The following is a 20678-nucleotide window of genomic DNA, read 5'->3' on the forward strand; positions in this document are numbered from 1 at the left end:
TATAAATATATGGATATATGTGTATTACATATATATAGATACAGGACATATCACAATTCAGTCTTATCACCAGTGCTTCCCAGAACATGACATTCCCAGAGTGTTGCATTTAAATTCTTGATTTTTAAAATTTATCATTCATGTGTGAGGAGAGTTCAATTGTGCAGTAATTGTGACATTATAAGCAAGATGACCCAAACCATCCTCACCTGAGATATTGGGGCAACTATTGAATGCAATGGATAGACTATTGGGTCCTGAATCAAGGAAATCCAAGTTATTTTTTTTTCTTTCTTTATTTTTAAAACACATTTTTCTATGAATCATGTTGAGAGAGAAAAATCAAAGACCCAAGTTCTAATCTGGTCTCAGATACCTCCTAGCTGTGTATCTTTTGCAAAATCACTTAGTGGGAGGGCAGGATGGGGACAATGACACCATCTTCCTGTCCATCTACAGATGTTGTGAGGACCAGTACACAGTAGGTACTCCCCTTCCTTCCCCAAGCCCACCTCAGGTATCCCACAACCCACACAGCAAAACAGAAAGAAAACACCCAGCCTTGTGATTTGTCTGTCTGCAGTGTTTATTGGAGACAGCAAAGCTTTCTTTGATAGTTTATACATGAAGCAAGAGGAGCTGGTCTTTCATTTCACATGGTTCAGGATGGACATGGCACATCCGAAGCGGCACATTAAATCTCTGAAAGGGGCTGTACAGTTTAGATAAATAGAACTCTGAGGGGCTCAACTAAGGGGACTCTTACAACCATTACAAAAAGACTGCTGATAGAGCTACGCACAGCACTGTACACACACAATGAGGCCAGGAGGGGGGGAGTGAGAGCTGACTGGAGCCACACACCTTGAACTGCTCAGCACACACACACACAAATCGTTATTTAGTCCTCATTGAGGGCAGAATATGCACAAATGGTGTTCAAAGAATACGAGGGGACAGTGGAAAGAGAAAAACGGAGGAGGCTGATTTCTTGGTCTGTGAGTAGGAGATAGATATTTCCTGGTGCTTTATTTGTCTCTGTGCCAAAGCATCTCAGGGAACACATGAGTAAAACTGCATTTCCCCTCCCTGCCCTCCTTCCTCTTCCCTTCTGCGCCAGCTCTGTGCCCAGCTATCCTGGAGAAACATGGTCTCATGCACTATTTCTGCAGAGCAAGCACACTGGATCTGGCAGCCTAAGCCCCTTTTTGTTTCCTCACAGAATGTTTCTTCCCCTAGTCTCTGGACCTCTCTTCCCTGGAAATCAAATGGGGCTTTTCTCTGATAGAAGAGAGGAAAACCGGTGGTATGTCAGCGAGGGTATAAAGGGCTACAAAGGACAGTTGGTTTTCAGAGAAGCCTTTGAATTTCCATTGTACCTTGTTCACTGACCACATCTCAAGACTATTCATTCAGATCAAAAGACAATGTGCTGGTGAGGCAATATCAGACAGCTTAGTGAGCTGGGGATCCTGGGGAGGGGGACACAGAGTGGCAAGAACATTTCTCTCTCGGAATGGAGAGCAGAGGCTTGAAAATGACCTCGAGGTGATAGACGTTATCTTCGACAGGATGGACTGACTGCATTGAGCCACCCGGTCACGCCTCGGGGAGACATGTCTACCTAAAGTGTGCAAACCGCGACTGGCTGTGACCATGGGCTGGCCTTGTCTGGCAAGCAGGAGGTGCGTGCCATTCAACGTGCAGGAAGATATCGTCCATCACCACGGCCAGAGCAGGGCAGCCAGTGGGAACCAAAAATGCTCAGTGGGACTGGGTGACGTGGACCACTGCAGCTGGTACTTGGGAGGTGCTTAAAGCAGCATTTCCAAAGCAGTGGCAACAAACTGAACTACCTGGGCCAAGAGTTGTGAGCCAGCCAGCAAGACATTCTAATGAGGCAGAGCAACCAGAATCTCCACATAATTGATAGGGAAGAAACCTGACTGACCATGAAGCATCCCCTCATACCAGTTCTCATCAATCTGGTTGGTGAGGGTAATGACATCCCCCTCCTTAAAACCCAGCTCGCCTTCATTTTCAGGTTCAAAGTCATACAGAGCTCGGCAGCAAGGCTGATCCATTGGGACACCTAAAAGACAGAAAATGGAGAAAAGCAAAAGAAAGAAACATTTAGCATTGTGACACCTGGTATCTACTACTCTTATCAAATTAGAGATTTTTGTACTTGCTGTATTAACTCCTATTCTATTTCCTATCTCACAAAGGGGAAATGATTTAGATCACATCCACAGGACCTATCAATCTTCATGCCTTCTCCCAGGTTGGAATACTTAGCCAATCCTGGGACTCAAGCATCTGAAGAGTTGTTGGTCAAATTCTGTTTGCAATAAAGACACTGTGGTATGATGAAAGGAATGTTGAATCTGATGCTGGAAGACATGGATTTAAATCCTGGATGATTTGGGGCTGATCGCTTCATCTTTCTGTGGTAAAATTTCTTCTTATGAAAAATAGAGGAAGGTGGGAAGTAATACGCAAACAAGCTTGTTCACCAGGTAAATATTAGGGAGAGGAAAAAAATAAGTATTTATTAAGTACCTATTATGTGCCACAAACTGTGCTACATGTTTTATAAATGTATAAGGATCAAAGATGTGTGTGTATACACATATATGTGCATGTGTGTGGAAAGAAAGAGAGAGAGAGAGAGAGAAAGAGAAAGAGAGAGAAAGAGAGAGAGAGAGAGCGCACATAAGCCATAAACTGTAAGACATTATGTAAATATCAGCTCTAATTATTATTAAGGGTGGTCACTACTGAGTTTAATGTAGCAACTAGCAATGTTTGGCTTTCTACTGGCTTTTTTTTTTTTAAAGAAAGGGACATGAAGTCTTAGATAATGTGATGATCAATATAGATATACAGCATGATCGATCTGGGAGAATTTTTTTTTAACATAAAAACCTTTTAAGCTTTTTGTACAGTTAAAATAGTGTGACATGATGAAGAAGATCTAATGGTCCAGATGAATTTTTGCAATCAACAATTCATTTCTCCCTTTCCCATCTCACTCTCTCCTCTGGGGAATAAATAAGCTCACACTCCCACAGTTCCCTTAAGGCTAGAACTACATGCACATTTGGAAGTTACCCAATTAATAATAGCCCAGCTCTATTTCTGGAAAGCGAAAAGTATAGATGTAGAAACTACCTCTACGCTGACTGATCCTGGGGACTACCCAAAAGATTTTCTGTCACATCATCTTTGTTAGTCAGAATACACACAGTACACAGAGCTCCAGTTGCTTTCTAATACCTCCTTGTTCCTTCACTCTAGCCTCCTAAGTACATCTTTAGTCTATTTTTCTTTTGCAGAAGGACAACAAACACTGGAGATTCAGGAAAAGGTGGTGAGATTCCAACACATGCTTTAAAAACCAAATGCAAAACCACTGAAAATGAAGGCTGAAGGCTGTTCGCCAAACATGTTGCCCATAGTTTTTTTTTTTTTTTTTTTTTTTTTTTTAAACCATCTGGGGGAAAAGAGAAAAAAACTTAAGACTGCATTAATGAGAATATATTCATTTCCCCAGCAGAAAGGAAAGTTTATTTTTATTGTACCAACCTCAGTCCCACAACACAATGAACTGTTGAAAACCTGGCAGGTGTCATGACTCAAACTGTATTAGTATGCAAGACAGCCACGCTAGTGTTGTTCAAGGAATCTGACTCAACAAGTTCCTGAGGGTGGGCTGGACTATGTGGTAGGCAGCAGGGGGTCGGAGCATGTGACAAAGGAAGGGGAAAATGGAATCAAAGACTGAAACTCAATCTCACAGTGCTGATACAATATGTCAAGGGAAGTGATTTACTACCCAAGGAAAAAAAAAGGATGCTCAAAATCCAGGCGTGCTGGGAGAGTAGATTACAAGATTAGTATGTATGTAGGTCCTGATGAAAGAGAACAGAAAGAAAAAATGTGAAGAATAAAAAACTTACAAAGGGGAAAACCTAGAAAGAAGAAGAACGAAGAGAAGAGATGGAAAAGGGGGAAGGAGGAAGGAGAAAGAAAAGAGAGTGAGAGGCAAAGGGAATAATAGAAAAAGGGAGGAAAAGAAAATGGGACAACTAGAAATATAAAGTGTAAAGTAGATAAAAAAAAGATGAAACAAGAAAGAGAAGATGCAGGGTAAGAGAAAAAAATGGAGGGAGGGAGAGAAAAAAATATGTGAGAGAAAGGAAGAGAGAAAAGGATCCTTTTTCAAATAATTATAACTACACAAAGAATAAATTAGGAAGAGGAAAAATAAATTACTGTGACTTGAATGAAAACCAAGAGAATTTCAGGATTATGTCAAAAGATATTACTAGAAAAATTTCCACATGTGTTTTAACAAAATCTATATCCCGTTGCACCTAACCTGTTGGTTTAGGAGTGCTTGTATGGGACAGGCCTCCATTATGTTGAGTATTGTCTCCAGATGCAAACTCTAGGCTCATGCGGGGTTTAGGTTGATATTCTCTTCTAGGCTGAGATGAAGCTTCTCTTATCCTGTATAAGGGATCAATCAACCAATCAATAAAAAAGGTAAAAGTGACAGAGTAAAAAAAAAAAAAGTGATATCATCAACATTATTGAAACAGAAGCAAAAATCTGTATTAAGTATCCTTATGATGAATTAGGCATGTATATTATATTTATTCTTGAAGTATAAGCAAAATGGGGGAGGGAATACTCCTTAGTGAATGTTCTGGGATTCTCTAATAGAAAAGTTGAAAAAGTTAATTCATGGTAATGTTAAAGGATTGAAAGAGCATTATAAGTTATTTCAGTGAAGAATTTAAGTTTACCATCAGAAAGGGTGGGCAATTTATTCTTAACATTTTGATCAAAAGGGTGTAGTACCTTTCTTCAAGCCTGACAGTAACTTGCTGCAGAATCTGGGAAGCCTGCTTGTGGTACTCCAGCTGGGCTTGTACCAGAGCAGAGAGCTGGCTCACCTGTTCAATCTGCACATCAACAGAAAAAAAAAGTGAATCTTAGAGCAATGCTTTTAAGTTACTTTTTACAGATCACTTCTTCAAACATCCAGAAAGTATTTAGTACTATGCAATGGACACCATGCCAGGTGCTGCACATTCAGTTTAAAAACAAAATAAAACAATCTATAATCTCAAAGGACTTTTATTCCCTCAAAAGACTTTTTTTGGAAATAAAATATGCATACACTCACACACACACACACAGATAAATAAACACAAAATATATACAAAGTAAATACAAAATGATTTGTAAAGTTGTTAGTCCCTGGAAGGTCAAGAGAAGCCACTGGTGGAAGAGAAGGTGCTTAAATCTATGAAACAATTAACTCATAGTATTTAAGCTAAAGATGTCACATAGTCACAAGTTAATCAACTTTATTAATATCTGATTAAGATAGCAATAAATGCAGATTCTATGAGTAGTAATGAAAATTTAAAATTAGGGCCACCACTCAAGTTAGTTTTACTCATTTGAAAGGTAAAGGCATGAGTTGAACAAAGAATATCATTTTGATCTGTGAACATACAGCATGTCAGTGAGAATAACAATGATGTAGTTTCTTGAGGTATGACTTACTAGAAATATTTGTACATAATTATGTTAAATATTTTGGATTTCTGTTAGAAAATAAAATTTTCATATGCCCACACCAAACTGATATGGTATTAAGAAGTAAATAATAATCTCCTTTCCTGAGATGCTGCCACTCTTAATTCTGGGTCCCTTGTGGTAGTTTAAGTTAACTAAGCTGAAAAGGATTTCATGGGCTAAGTTATCTCAGGCCTGCTGAATCCTCAGAGTAGTCACAGTCCATTTTGTATGTTTGGAAAGGACAAAATGTCAGCTATAGAATTCTCTCCCATATGTCTCTGTCCCCATACATATCCCATATAACCAAAATTATAATTAGAAAAAAATATCAAAATTGGTGATCACACATGTTTTATGCACACATACAGACATACACATTTTATTCATAGTTTTGAAGGCAGTTGTTTAATTCACTACTATACTAAAAAATCTATCCCTGCTATCATCTCTCCAAACCTGGAGTTACTGATACCTAATTAAGAAGTGGGGACACTGGAAAGTTAAAAAGAGTATTTATAGTAATGCCTTAAGTGCTTATATGACACAATTTTTTGCAGTTTCTTATCTCTGAAATTAAACCAAAAGATCCCATAGCATTGTGGAAAAATTAAAATAGCTTCCAATGATGGCTATTTCACTCTTACTATTTAATAATTCTTATACCACTGATTGCGTAGTGATATTATGAAGACTTACTAAATGGTAAATAATTGATCTCTCACTAATGTGCACTCTTTCTCCAACAGTACACTTTGAAACTCATTTATACCTTTCCAAGTTGTGTGATTTTTGTCCAAGCTCTCTGAGAAATTATATCTAGAGATTTAACCAACAGGTTAGAAGCTATCCTCCATATCTTGTATCTGTCCACTAGTTTTCCCTTGCTCTTGACTAAATGACTAATTTACTAAATGATTCCTCCTTTTCTCATTGTATATATCCTGGATGCTGTCTTTCATATTGTTTATTATTCTTGACTACTAATATACCAGTGTGTGATGCTGTGATGGCAAGAGTATTTTACTTGTAGAGAAGAGAGAAAGGGGAGAATTGAGCTCAAGTCTTGGCTCTGATATTTGCTACCTACGTGATCTTAAAAAGTCACATATTTTTGAGTTGCATATCTTCATTTAAGCATGAATATAGTTTCTCTAATAATATCTTATGGGAATTGTTGCAGGAAAACCATTTTGTACATTTTAACGTTAGATAAATATGAGTGGCAGTCCTTTGAATGTACTTCAGTGAAAATACCATAATGTTTTCTCCTTGCTTTTCTTTGCAGTTGTTAACCTTTTAAAATATATCCCTTTCCAGCTTAACTAGCCACATCCTTTTGAATGACAGCAACCACCTACCTAAGTCCATGTTCAAGCTAGGGTAATTTGGATGTTGAAAGTATTAATTAAGGTATAAATGTGTTTAAATAAGCATATAATAACAAGATTCAAAACTCAAGCCCAAACAAAATAGTTAGGAATCTGCTCACATCCATTTCGAGGAGGTTGAACATGCTTGATTCAGCAATTTCTTTAGATTCATCAAATTTTTCTAGAGCTTGGCGAAGCTCCTCATCTGGAATCTTGCCTTGCCTTTTCTTCTTGTAATCAAAGTCCAGGCGTCGACCCTCCAACTTCTTTAAATGATGCTGAAAAATTGAAGGGCAAAAGAGATTGAAGAAAAGCTTTTGAAAGGAATAGATAATGGAAGAACTGTATCCTTCTGATTCCAAAGCTAGATCTTTAGCCACTATTACTTCTTACCTCGATAAAGTGTTTTGAGGAAAACACTTTGAAAATTTCAAATATGCAATACTGTATTTGTGATTTCCAATACATATTGGATTTTAATCCAAACTATAACCTCTCCAATGCTCTAGTTAATGAGTTTCAGTACTTAAAAACAATCATAACACATCACTTGCTATTCAATCCTCTGGTGATGAGGCCCTATATACTTACTTATTTGGATGGGTCCCTAGACAAGAGATAAATTGGTTTTATACTTTATTAATCCTGTACTCAATCCCATTCCAACATGGCAGAACTGAAAAAGTCTCACATCAATCTGTGAGCACGCCATAAGAACCCAAGGTCAACTACATTCTACAGTGAGGCATTAAAAGAAAATCTTAATGAAATATAAACCTGAATAAGCAATGTAAATGTGAACTCTCATTATTATTGTTAGATATAGGGATCATATTTAACTGTATCCTGCTTCAGGGAGGCAAGGGGTGAATGAATAGAGGGATGAAAAGTGAAAAAAAATGAAAGGGGAAAAAATAAAGTAAAAAGTCCATAGCAGAGAACAAAAGAGTAAGCCACAAAAGCATACAGAAAAAATGGACAGTTGTGAATATATAATATCTTCTATTATTATATATGCTTTCTTGAAATGGAAATGTATTGTTCATATTTTGAATTCTTCCTGCTGTTCTGCTGAACATAGGTCTGCTAGGCCTATGATAATATTTTGTTTTGTTTTATTTTTCTCGTCTTTCTTTTTCTATTTTTTTCTATTTTGTATTTACTTTCAAATAAATAAAAACAATTAAGTAAAGACACAGGGTAAAACTATTTTTGCAGTTCACTTTGCTTTATGTCCATGCTTTAAACAGCTATATGACATAGTAAAGTGAGTACTGGACCTGGAGTCAGGAATACCTGAGTTTAAATCTGACCTTGGACTATTTTGAACCTGGGCAAGTCACTTCACCTCTACCTCACTGGGATAATAACAGTATCTATCTCACAATGTTGTTGTGTGGCTCAAATGAGATGTTTGTAAAAGACTTAAAGTGTCTAAAATACTGTTGGTACTTAATAAATGCATATTCCCTGCCTTCCATTCATTTTCAGAAGAAGGCAGAAGCTTAAATATTAGGATATCACTGGAGAAGCAATAATTTTCAAAGGTTAAGTAAATGAAAACCGCATCAAGGAATGAGATTTAAGAATGAGAGAATACAAGTGAGAACCCCCCCCCCATTCCCTAATTCAGTCTCATTTTTCCAGTTCTTGTTCAAGTGAAAAATGTCAGCTTCCTGGTAGAACTAAGAGTTAAACCAAAAAGAAAAAAAAAATGGACTATTGAATGAACTCTTTGAAATGAAAACCTTAATATTTCAAAAGATTTTGCCTTAGGACAATCTTTCCCCTTCCTCTAAATCTGAGTTGTGAGGTGATCAGTAAGCTTCCAGTTAAGAAGTCTTATTACTTGTCTACATGGGCACTTTCCTTATAATTTATAATCTTAGAGAATTGTTCAGCATACTAAGATTAAATGACCTACCCAACCAGAATATGACACAGGTGGGATTTGAATTCAGCTCTTCTTAGCTCATTCTCTACCCACTGTAACACAATGCCTCTTCCTTTAAACTTCTTCTGCTCAAATAATTCATTACTGCGTAGGTAATACTCTAGCAATGAGACCGTTTGCTCTCAGCTAGACTGAAGCAGTATGAAAGTCTGTTACCAGGAAAATAATTTGAACTTTTTCATCTTGACAGGATCTTCTCTAACTTCTGCTCCATTGACCTTCCTTTTGAGAACTCAGGGTTACCCATACTCTACATGATGCCAGAGTGAAAATTTTATTTAACTATTTATTGCCACAAATTTGTGCTCCTAATCTTGCTTTGCCTAAAGTAATTTTATTTTTCTTTGATCCTAGACATACACAAGTTATGATTCAAGAAGAAATTAGCCTAAGACTAAAAGAATCCATAAATCATTCACAGAGGAGAACATTCTTATGCTGGTAGTAGAGTCGACTTGATTTGTAATTTCCCAGTAAATTATCTTCTCCAGAAGGTCAGCCACCAAATAGAAATAGTTTGGGTCTTAGCAACTCAAGGAGATATGCTATGAAATGACTGTGATATGTATCACTAGAGAGCATACCTCCAACAAGACGCTTAATTAATTAAGAAGTGTGTGCTCTAAAGTTATTTGGGGAAAATCTACTGATGACAGTTTGAAATTAAAGTAAACTACAATGGAAGATTTGCATTTTTGTTTACTCTCAAATGTAAGCATCATTAAACACAAAATAGAAGGAGGGTGGTGGTACAGAAAGAATGAATGAAAGTTGAATCAGAGGACCTGGGTTCAAATCCAGACTTTTCTATTTATAAAGTATAATATTAAATAAGTCACTTTTCTTTTTCTTTAACCTCAGAACAAATTACAAAGCTAGTAGGAGTCAGAGGCAGACTAGTGCTACTGGTTTAATGACAGCCTTCTGCTCCCTTCTGAGCTGGTAAAAGGTAGTGGTGTCCCTTCTCATTTTCCTTTTGTTCCCATTCATGAATAGAAAGCAGAAAGGGGTAGAAAAGCAAAAGAACATGGAGAGACGATGAAAAGGAAAAGAGAGTATGAAATCCACCCCAAACAAAATGTTCTCAGTAAGAATATTTGCTTGCCATAAAAACTTGATTTTCTCATGTCTCAAATTCTCTCTGTGAGTTAACTGTAAAATTCTAAGCAAAATGCCATTCCTGCTATGGCACAGAAATATAATGGCATCTCTGAATTTTAGAGTTAAAAGGAATTTTGATGAGAATCTAATCCAAGTATTGAGAAGAATAAGAGGCTAAGATACATTAATTGCAATTAATTGCCAAGAAACTGCAATTCATAAAGGAGAGAAATAAGATGAGCAGTATGATACAGTGGTATTTGCATTTGATTTGCAATCAGAGGATGCAGATTTGAATTCTAGTCCTGCTACCTGCTACTTATGTGACCTCAGGTGAAATACTTCCCTACTCTGTTCACCAGGTTTTTCATCTTTCAAATGAGAAGTCTGGATTCATAATCTCTAAAATGCCTTCCTACTTTACTTTTTTTTTTTTTTCAGTTGGACTGAAACTCTTTAATTTCATATTCTGGGCTCTCTACTCTGTAACACATCTTCTTCAAATAAGTTTATAGACATAGGCCCTCATTTTAGCATATTAAAGAGTTTTTTTGGTATCTTTTTGATAGGGCATGTCTAGGAATTGTGATTCATTCATTAACTCAGTTTAATGAGTTCCTATCACGTGATCTGCAGGGTTTCAAGAGCTACTTTGTTTTCATAGAAAACAAGATCCTGAATAGGAGAAGTGAAAATTGCCTTTCTAAATGATGCACCTTGTCCCTTTGCAAGGGAGGGCTAATACAGATATAGCTATAGATATCAAAGGAAAAGCTTAATTGTTCTGTGTGGCTTTCAAAAGATGACACTTGAGTATTTTTTTCCTCAGTCCCAACAGCTGTTATGAAAATGTGAAAACACACGAGCATTCAGTGTTAATATAACTGCTCATTTAAGCAAACTACAAAATTGTCATCAGTGGTACAGCTGGCATTTCATAGGGTGAAATCAACACAGAGAATTATAGGTTAATTAATATATTTGTACTTCTCTGAAAAAGAATAATAATCCTTCTGGAAAAGAAAATGTTCCCCACAAGAACAACAAAAACAACAGCAAAAACAGAAATTGAACATAGAGTAATGATGATTTCTAAGTCTATCCCTACAAAAAAAAAAAAAAAAAAAAAAAAGTGAGAAGCATCTCCTTCCTTTCTCTGCAGAGGTGAAGGGTCATGAGTACATGTAGGGTTGACCTTAAAGTAACTGATGTGTTGGTTAATTTTGCTGAACTAGGTTTTTCCCTCTCTTTCTTTTTCATTCTTTGTTATGAAGGTTTGTTTTCTGAATGAGAAGGCGGAAAAAAACATAAAATATACCTTACTCCTCTTCTTTGTTGTTCTTCAAACAGGACACTCCACAACATTGGCTATTTTCACTTGCTCTTCTCCATACCTAGGAGCTTATTTTCTCCTCATTTCTGCTTCTTAGCTTCCCAGGCTTCCTTCATATCTTAGCTGAAATCCTACCATCTACAAAAAGCTCCCTTAATGGTAGGACCTTCACTCTGTTGATTATCTTGAATTTATGTTTTACTGTAATATTTTGGTGGTACACGGTTGTTTGCATATTGTCTCCTAGTCCCCACACCCCTCCCCAATTAAGCTCTTTAAGACTAGGGGCTATCCTGTTTGTAGTGGCTAGAAGCTGGAAAATGAATGGATGCCCATCAACTGGAGAATGGTTGAGTAAATTGTGGTATATGCACGTTATGGAATATTATTGTTTTGTAAGAAATGACCAGCAGGATGAATACAGAGAGGACTGGAGAGACTTACATGCTGAATGAAATGAGCAGAACCAGGAGATCATTACACACTTCAACAATGATACTGTATGAGGATGTATTCTGATGGAAGTGGATCTCTTCGACAAAGAGAAGCCCTAACTCAGTTTCAATTGATCAAGGATGGACAGAAGCAGCTACACCCAAAGAAAGAACACTGGGAAATGAATATAAACTGCTTGCATTTTTGTTTTTCTTCCCGAGTTATTTTTACTTTCTGAATCCAATTCTTCCCGTGCAACAAGAGAACTGTTCGGTTCTGCACACATATATTGTATCTAGGATATACTGTAACCTATTTAACATGTAATGGACTGCTTGCCATCTGGGGGAGGGGGTGGAGGGAGGAAGGGGAAAAATCGGAACAGAAGTGAATGCAAGGGATAATGCTGTAAAAAATTACGCTGGCATGGGTTCTGTCAATAAAAAGTTATTAAAAAAAAAAAAAGACTAGGGGCTATCTTTTTCGGTTTTCTAAGTATCTACAGCGCTTAGCACTATACCCAGTATATATCAGTCACTTAATAAGTGCTGGTTTACTTAAGTGCCTATTATTATTGCTATTTATAAATGAAAATAATGGTAAAATGGATAGAGGCTAGTCTTGAAGTTAAGAAAAACCTAGCTTCAAATATCATCTCTAAGACTTAATAGCTATGTGATCAGGAACAAGATGCTTGACTTTCTTTCCAGTTTTCTCATGTATAAAATGATTCGGATGATACGTGTAATTTTGTTGTTTGGTCATATTCAACTCTCTGTGATCCCATTCGGGATTTTCTTGACAAAAATACTGTAGTGATTTGCTATTTCCTTCTCCAGATCATTTTACAGATGAAGATACTGAGACAAGCACAATGAGTATCTGAGGCCAGATTGTATTCACAAAGAGGAATCCTGCTGATTTCCAAGCTATCTATCTACCTATATCTATATACATATCTATCTTTTTATCTATATACACATGTCTCTATATACATACATATATCTATATGTCCATATATGTGTGTATGCATGTATATATGGTTTCTTTGTACATTTTATACTATTATATAAATGTCATTGTTATTATTTTTGTAGTTATCATAAATCATAATGATCGTTATTGTGATGGCTCAAGTGCTTTATTTTTCCATGTATAATGGAAAAATACAGGTCAGATACCTGTATTTCCCTCAGGTCCTTATCATGGAGGTTCTGGAGAGGATCGATGAAATTTTGTTTCACTTCCATGTCCAAAGAATCTTTCACCTCCGACAGTTCCCTCATGGCCTCCCCAACATCACCAAGGGCTGGGCCTAGAACAGGAAAATATTTTTATTTTACCTTAAAATGCAAAGTTCAAATATAGACAGCCCTGTACCTAGGACTATCATAACCTCAACTCCTGTTCCAGTGAAAATTCAGGTTCTTTAACCCTTGTTCAAAAGGAAACTTGAGAAAAGAATATCCCTTAGACTCTAAGAAATTATCAGCTAAGAGAAATGACCTATAACCCATATTTAAAGAAACTGAATTTTCTGGTATGTTATTCCCCTAAAATGATTTTTTTAATTATCATTTTTTCAAATTACATTAACTTTTGAATTCTTAAGATGAAATCTTAATGTGTTTGAAACTTTTTTTAATATTAACTTTCATGGTTAAATCCTGCTCAGGGAAAGAGACAAAAATAAACAAAAAATAAAAACAAAAATAAAAAGCGTTGGTAGTATAGCTACCTTACAAATACAAACAAATAAAAAACAAGGCGAACATTCTGAAAACAATTTTATCCAAATGAAAATAAATTCCTAGTAACAAGGCTTATATTCCTGATATTGATTTTTAAAATCAACTTTCTTATACCACGTGTACTAAAAGCTCCATATAAGCAAGATCATTGAATGGGACTGGGTGGAGATTTCTCATCAAGTTTATGAGACAGAGTAGGTCAGGTTAAATTATGTGATACCTACTCCGAGAGGTCTTTAGAGCCTGAAGATCAGGCCTTGGGCCTCAAGTAACAGGAAGTCGCATTATCTTTGGGCTTAGAGGTCTCTAAAGGTCAGCTACAGGAAGTGACGTGACCCACAGGAAGTAGACAACACTGGCGACCATTGGTCAATGACGGTTACTTCCTTTTAGTCTATCCAATGAAAAGGCTTAGGTTTTTTTTTTTTTGCGATTTAACCCCTGACAAGCTTCCGCCCTGTTAAACCGAGAGCACATGGCGGGAGCTGGGACGGCGCCCACGTGTGTCCGGGCCTCTCCCTGCAGGATGGATGTCTCTGATTAGTTAATTTGGGGAGGGGTCTAGCCCGTCCCCCACATAATCCAGAAGCAAAAGACCAACAGTTACCGAAGTTGCATTCATCCCCAAGCTCTCTCCCAAACTTCAGCATGGCTTCTGCCAGCAGGGCCTCGGCCTGAGGGTAGCCCGGTCCTTTCTCCTGACCCCGGATCTTGGACATGGTGTTGATCATGCTAAGTTTAGCTCTAGAAGCTGTTGGGAGAAAGATAGTAAATGGCAGGTGGCAGACCCACCCAATCTGCTGTCAATCGGTGACTGAATGTAAATATAAACTAAAATATGAAAGTAAGAAGGGAAGAGAGAAAAGAGGGGACACAGAAGAGAAAGGGAAGAAAGAAATGAGAGGAAAGGCACGGGGGCAATAAGGAGCTGAGAAAAGGAACATAGGAGTACAATATCGTGTAAACAGCAGTTAATTTGGACTGTCAATGACCACATTTGTATTAGGTAAGTGATTTGCAGCCTTGGAGGGGTCCTCCAACTTTTTAAATCCCTGTCCCTCAGACTGTTGGAGGGCTGGACTATAGTAAAAATAAAAACTTCGTTTTATGGGCCTTTAAATAAAGAAACTTCATAGCCCTGGGTGAGGGGGATAATCGTCCTCAGCTGCCGCATCTGGCCCACCACCGTAGTTTGAGGACCCTTGTAAGTATCAAGATCCCTTCTTTTTAATTTTTTTCCCCATTATTAAGCACTTATTTTTTCCTCCCTAAACTGTGACAAGTAAATACAATGAAGATAAACTGAAGTACAGACTCCAAGAAACCTCAGTTTCTTTACAATAATGCATAGAATTGCTAACAAAGTGAGTCAGACTCTCGCCTCAATAAAGGCAGTGACCCCAATGAGAAGGGGGGACTGTATTATCATGCAGAAATAGGGAAGTCTAGATAGTTAGAGATCATACTGAGAAAATGGGTTAGCACTCAGGTATGGCTAATTGCACCCCATTCTGACAATTAAGGAATATAAATTGTTTTATGGGACTCATCTGCCTCTTAATTTTTTAGGGGTCTAGAAGCACCAGGTTTGATGTTTCCTTGGGGAAGATGAAGCCTTCTCTAATTGTACAAGAACAGTCAGAGATAGATGACAATGTCTTTTGAAGGTGAACACCAGATTAATCTGATCTGCATTTATAGACAAACAAACAGATGTCCCAGGGGCAGATTACATAAGTGATAACAACAGTCCCTGTCAACCATACCTTTAAACTAATTTGAATCAGAAAAGACAGCACTTCTGAGAGAGGTGATTTCAGGCAGGTTATAAAATTATAAAAATTATAAAAATCAATACACCATAAAATCAGTTACATTGTAAAAATCAATAGAGGAGAAATCCAAATATAATATTAGTTATTATCTTTTTACACTATTAAAAAGGGAAGAGAAATGAAGAGGAAAGATAGAAAGGGGGGGAAAGGAAAGGGAAAGGAGGGGAAGAGAAGAAAAGGATGGAGAAGGGAAGAGGAGAGGGAAATAAAGATTCTTGTGTCAAATAAGCATAGTTAAGCAAAACAAATTAACTTATCAGTCATGTTAAAAAGTGATTTTTCATGTTCTGCATATTAATATATCCTCTCTTTCTTGAGGTAAGCAGCATTCACTTTCATCAATCATCTGGAATCTTGGTTGATCATTTTGTTGATCAGAATAGTTAAGCTTTTCAGGAAGGTCTTTCATTTTTACAACATTGATGTTACAATATAAATTTTTCTCTTGGTTCTGCTTATTTTAATTTGTACCAGTTAATACAAGTCTTCCCAAATTTTTCTGAAATCATGTCTTTAGTAATTTCTTATATCACAGTAATATTTCATCATATTGATAGGTTGTACGACAGTTGTCTTTTATTATCCTGACTCAGTTTCCCTAATTATCCTGACTCAGTCTCCCTAAATTGTCCTGCTTCAGTTTCCCTAATTGTTCTGCCTCAATTTATAATTGTTCTGCTGAATCCTGAAAAACTTCCCCTCCCTCTTTATCAGAATATTTGATAAGGATAAAAGATCTTATATTTTAGAATCTCAGAATGCCTCTCCCCATCCCAAGCTTTCAAAATATCAGATACCATCTTATCAAAATGTCTCTCCCCATTTCCGGAGTGCCCCCCCATTATGTCATCCCCATCTCCAGTGGGTCACCCCATCCTGTCAGAGTTCTGAGGGGCACCTGGACTCCACCCCTGCCTCAATCTACCCCCTGCATCTGAGCCATGTATATAATATGTCATTGAGAACTCACATTGTTTGCTGGATTCTTGGAGATGATAGTCTCATTCAGCCCTGGGACCAAACTATGGATCCATTTGGTCCCAGTAAATCTCTCCCTTTCAAAAAAAATTATTAAATACTCTCATCTCTATTTTGCCTCAGTTTTTCCGGCGTTACAGATATACCATAATTTGTTCATTCATTCTACAACTGATGGGCACATTCCTGGTTTCCAAGTCTTTGCTACTAAAAAAGGATCTGCTATGATGTTTTTGTTGATACATTCATATATACTTTCTTTTTTTTTTCTTTTCTTTCTTTCTTCTTTTCTTCTTTTTTCCCTTCCTTCTTTCCTTCCTTCCTTTCTTCCTTTCTTTCTTGACACAGGGCAATTGAATTGAAATTGACATTAAATTTAAAAGTAGTATTGCTATGCCATGTACTGTTTATGAATTTTTGGGACATAATTGCAAATTACTTCTCAAAATGTTTGAACTTATTCACAGTTCTACCAACAGTATATAAAAGAGTCCTTTTTAATTTAATATTTTATTTTCCCCTAATTACATGCAAAAATAATTTTAATATTTGTTTTAAAATTTTGACTTCCAAATCATTTACTTCCCTTTCTTCCCTATCCCACTCTTTGAGATGGGAAGCAGTTTGATATAGTCTGTTAATGTGCAGTCATGAACAATATGTTTCTATGTTAAACAAGTTATCCATTCAGTATGGACAGCATTTTTCATCATAAGTTCTTTAGAACTATCTTAGATCATTGTATTGCAGAGAATAGTTAAGTCATTCATAACCGATTATCATACAATGTGGCTTTATTATGTACAGCATTCTCCTGATTCTGCTCACCTCACTTTGCATCAAAATGAGGCAAACTGTGTCCCCCTTGACTTTGGTGGGGAAGCAAGTGAACTGTGAAAATTTCCTCTGACCCTTCACCCTTCAGAGCAGTTAAATGGCTAATTACGATTAGCCCAGGACCATAACCAGTAGCTCAAGCTCCCAGTTATTGAGTGGCTTGAAACTCCCAAGATAAGTATTTTCTTTACTACTGGAAATCTAGGCCTGGGGGCAGTGACAACATTGAAGGAATCTCATTCAATGGAACCTCTATCCCCAGACAGCCAATAAAAAGACAATTTTGAACTCCAAATCTTTGCAGAAGTCCAAAATAGGATTATTCTTTGCCAAGGGACCTCTCTTGGCACAGCTGACTACCAGGACTTTTGCCCACTGTGAAGACATTCTCTTCTTAGTAATAACCTTTGTTATTTCTCTGACGGGACCTCTTGCCATGAGGAGTCCGTCTTTCTAGCAAAGCTGGCTCAGTGCCAATAAAAATCCCTTTTGCCTTTGAGACTTCTCAGGTTCACAAATTCTTTCATGTTGGACCTGTACTGACCAGAGAGGATTCTCACCCCTCAATTCTCTACCACTAGCACCAAATCAAATTCATAGATGTTCAGGTTTTTCTGAAAACTTCCTGCCCATCATTTCTTATAGACAATAGTATTCTATCACAATTATATAAAACAACTTGTTGATCCATTTCCCAATTGATGGATATTCTTCAATAGCCCATTTCTCCAACCTTTTAAATAATTCTTTCCTAAAAGTACAGTTGAATACTTTATAAGAATTGTATTTTCATAGTTACTAGTTGAAAACAAAAATGACAAAGAATAGCTATAAATTCAGCTATATTTTTGCATGAATTATTTTATTAATCATAACAGCATAAATATATACATTATAAAAACTGTGTACTTGTACCCTTGCTCACACACAGAGATACATATATATGATGTATGAGTGTGTTTGTATGATATTATTTATTCAATACAACAGAAGCAATGTAAAGTCCTTTTTCTGGCATTTAAAGATCTTTATAAATTGGCCTCTTTCAAACTTTTCAGTCTTATTCTTTTCTTATTCTATGATCCAGCTATACTGGACTACTAACTACTTTTGATACTTTTATCTCCAGCCTTCATGTTTTTTTTAATTGGCCGTCCCACATACTTTGAAAGCTCTCCCATTTTCATGTCCTAGCTATACTTCCGAGGCAGGCTGGTGTCATAATAAGCATCTAAGTAGCATGACAGATAGAATATTGGACTTCAAATTAGGAAGGACTGAATTCAAATCTTACCCTACAAACACTATATGTGTAGATTTAGGTAAGTGACTTAATCTCTCTCAGTTCCAGGTTATTCACTTGTACAATGGGAAAGATAATGGCAACTGCCTTCCAAGGCTATTAGGAGAAACAAATCCTTAGGGATTTTGAAATTTAAGGAGTGGCAAAAGTAATTATATTCTGCTGCATATTCCAGATTTAGGGAAAGCATATTTCAAAGAATTCAGAAAGAAGATAAATTTGAATCCATAGTCTAAAGTTTTAATGGGTAATCACACACATGTCAGAATGAATTTTTAAATGAAATTTTTAAAATTCTGATGAAAAAGAAAAGAGGGAAAAGAATAGGGAGATAGAGGTGGCTATACAGAGAACTCATTAATAAATTTATGTTTTTGGCGAGGGAACCATGGGCAAGTGACTAAGTATGGATGCAAAAGCTTAGTATGTACTGTAAATAAAGATGTGAGAAATTTTAAAACTCAAAATGAGCTAAGATTGGCAATTAATGCAAAAGATAAAGAGGTGAATGACATTAAATTTTAAAAAAATAAAATAAAATGACTGCCCATAGTGGATGATAGACAAGAAGAAGCAAACATAGCTTTTATTTTGCTTGCTTGCTTTAAAAAAAAAAAAAGAACAATCTTTAATTTGAACAAATCCAGAGACCTAAAACTATATATTTGCTGTTAAAAGCTTTTAATTAAGAACTTAGAGCTTGGAGCTAGATCAAGTAGCAAATGTTACCATCTTAAATTTAGCAAGAAAGCTATTAAATTGTACCTACACATTTTTCATTTAAGTCTTGATAATCTTTACATTTTATATGCCCAACTTAAAATTTAATGATTGGTAAAAAAAAAAAAAAAAAAAAAAAAGACTAGCAAAAATATTAAAAGTTATTCTTTAAGAAAAAATAATTAAGAATTTCATTATACATGTATATATGTGCATATATGTGTGTATGTATCTATGTATTATAATCTTTGATCTGAGATTTGTTATCCATATCTATGGGAAGTCCAACTATTTATATTAAAGTTGCCAAAGCAAGATATAGCACCCATATTTTATTTACATTACCAAGAAAGAAACAGACTGAAGAGTTTGTGTGTAAGGACAAACTCTACCACTCAATATTTTACCACCATTTGCTATCTTTTTCAATTTACTCTTTTATCATTTTCTGCAATTGTAAAATGAGAGGATTTGACTAGATTATGCTTTAAAGTCTCCTACAGTTCTAATGACTTAGAGTCAGGAAAACCTGAGTTTGAATCTTCAAACATTTATTATTGACCCTGGGAAAGTAATAACCTCTCTTTGACTCAGTTTCCTCATCTGTAAGAGGGGGGATAATAACAATACCTATCTACAAAGTTGTTTTGAGTATATGTCCAATGCTTTGCAAACTATAAAGCACTGTATAGAATGCTATTATCATTATTTTCTATAAATCTATAAATTCATATAAATTTTTTTAAAATTAAGACGTTTTTGTGAAAATCCATTCAGTCCATCCAAGTACCCTTAATCTATTTTCCCTACTTTTAATGATTTTGACTTTGGGGGATTTAGGGGGGAAAAAAAGTAACCCAGCAATAGGACATAATATCCAAGATCATCAAACAAGAATAATCTTGAAAAAGCCATTAAATCACACTGGATACTGCTGCCAATAAAATTCTAGTACATAACATGAGTTCATGCATGTGCCTATTTAAAGGTAGGCTTCTGAAGCTTGAAGATAGCACATTTTATATACAGTCTGTGAAAAGAAGATCATATAAGTCTACTTTCAGAATCTTTTCTATGTACAAAATAAAATCTGAACTCCAACTTCTTAGCCAGTAATGACATAAAAATGGAGGGTGAAGTGAGGGGAAGTATAAAAAGAGTAGGAGGAAATTGAAGTGAATGCAAAAAAAAAGATGAACAAAAACAAAAATGGAATGGATAGTCTTATGATGAGAAAACAAGAGATAGCAGCAAGAACAGACATAAATAGTCCAGGAAAAACTTGGAATCATTGTATTATATATGGATTGGAGAATGAAAAAAAAAGTCCCTTAATCTTTTCTCTGTAATTTTTCGTGAAAAAGCTAAAAGTTGAATCACACTGTAAAACATGGTTTTACATGTTTTACTAGATGGTTGTCTGCTAACAATCAGTCAAAAAACATGGATTAAAGCCTAGGCAC

General features: G+C 36.1%; 1 protein-coding gene across 1 annotated transcript in view; it reads right to left on the bottom strand.

Moving 5' to 3' along the window:
• Window positions 1-562: 562 nt before the first annotated feature.
• The window catches only part of SH3GL2 (SH3 domain containing GRB2 like 2, endophilin A1), a 226358-nt gene continuing 206242 nt past the window's right edge, over window positions 563-20678 (bottom strand). The window contains exons 4-9 of the mRNA XM_051987069.1: window positions 14150-14293; window positions 12973-13106; window positions 7088-7246; window positions 4870-4973; window positions 4385-4515; window positions 563-2092 (exon numbers count right to left, since the gene is read on the bottom strand). Coding sequence (XP_051843029.1) covers window positions 1893-2092; window positions 4385-4515; window positions 4870-4973; window positions 7088-7246; window positions 12973-13106; window positions 14150-14293 — 872 coding nt within the window. The 3' untranslated portion in view covers window positions 563-1892. The remainder of the gene's footprint in view (window positions 2093-4384; window positions 4516-4869; window positions 4974-7087; window positions 7247-12972; window positions 13107-14149; window positions 14294-20678) is intronic.

Source organism: Antechinus flavipes, chromosome 1 (genome assembly GCF_016432865.1).
Source record: "Antechinus flavipes isolate AdamAnt ecotype Samford, QLD, Australia chromosome 1, AdamAnt_v2, whole genome shotgun sequence".
In the NCBI taxonomy this organism is placed as follows: Eukaryota; Metazoa; Chordata; class Mammalia; order Dasyuromorphia; family Dasyuridae; genus Antechinus; species Antechinus flavipes.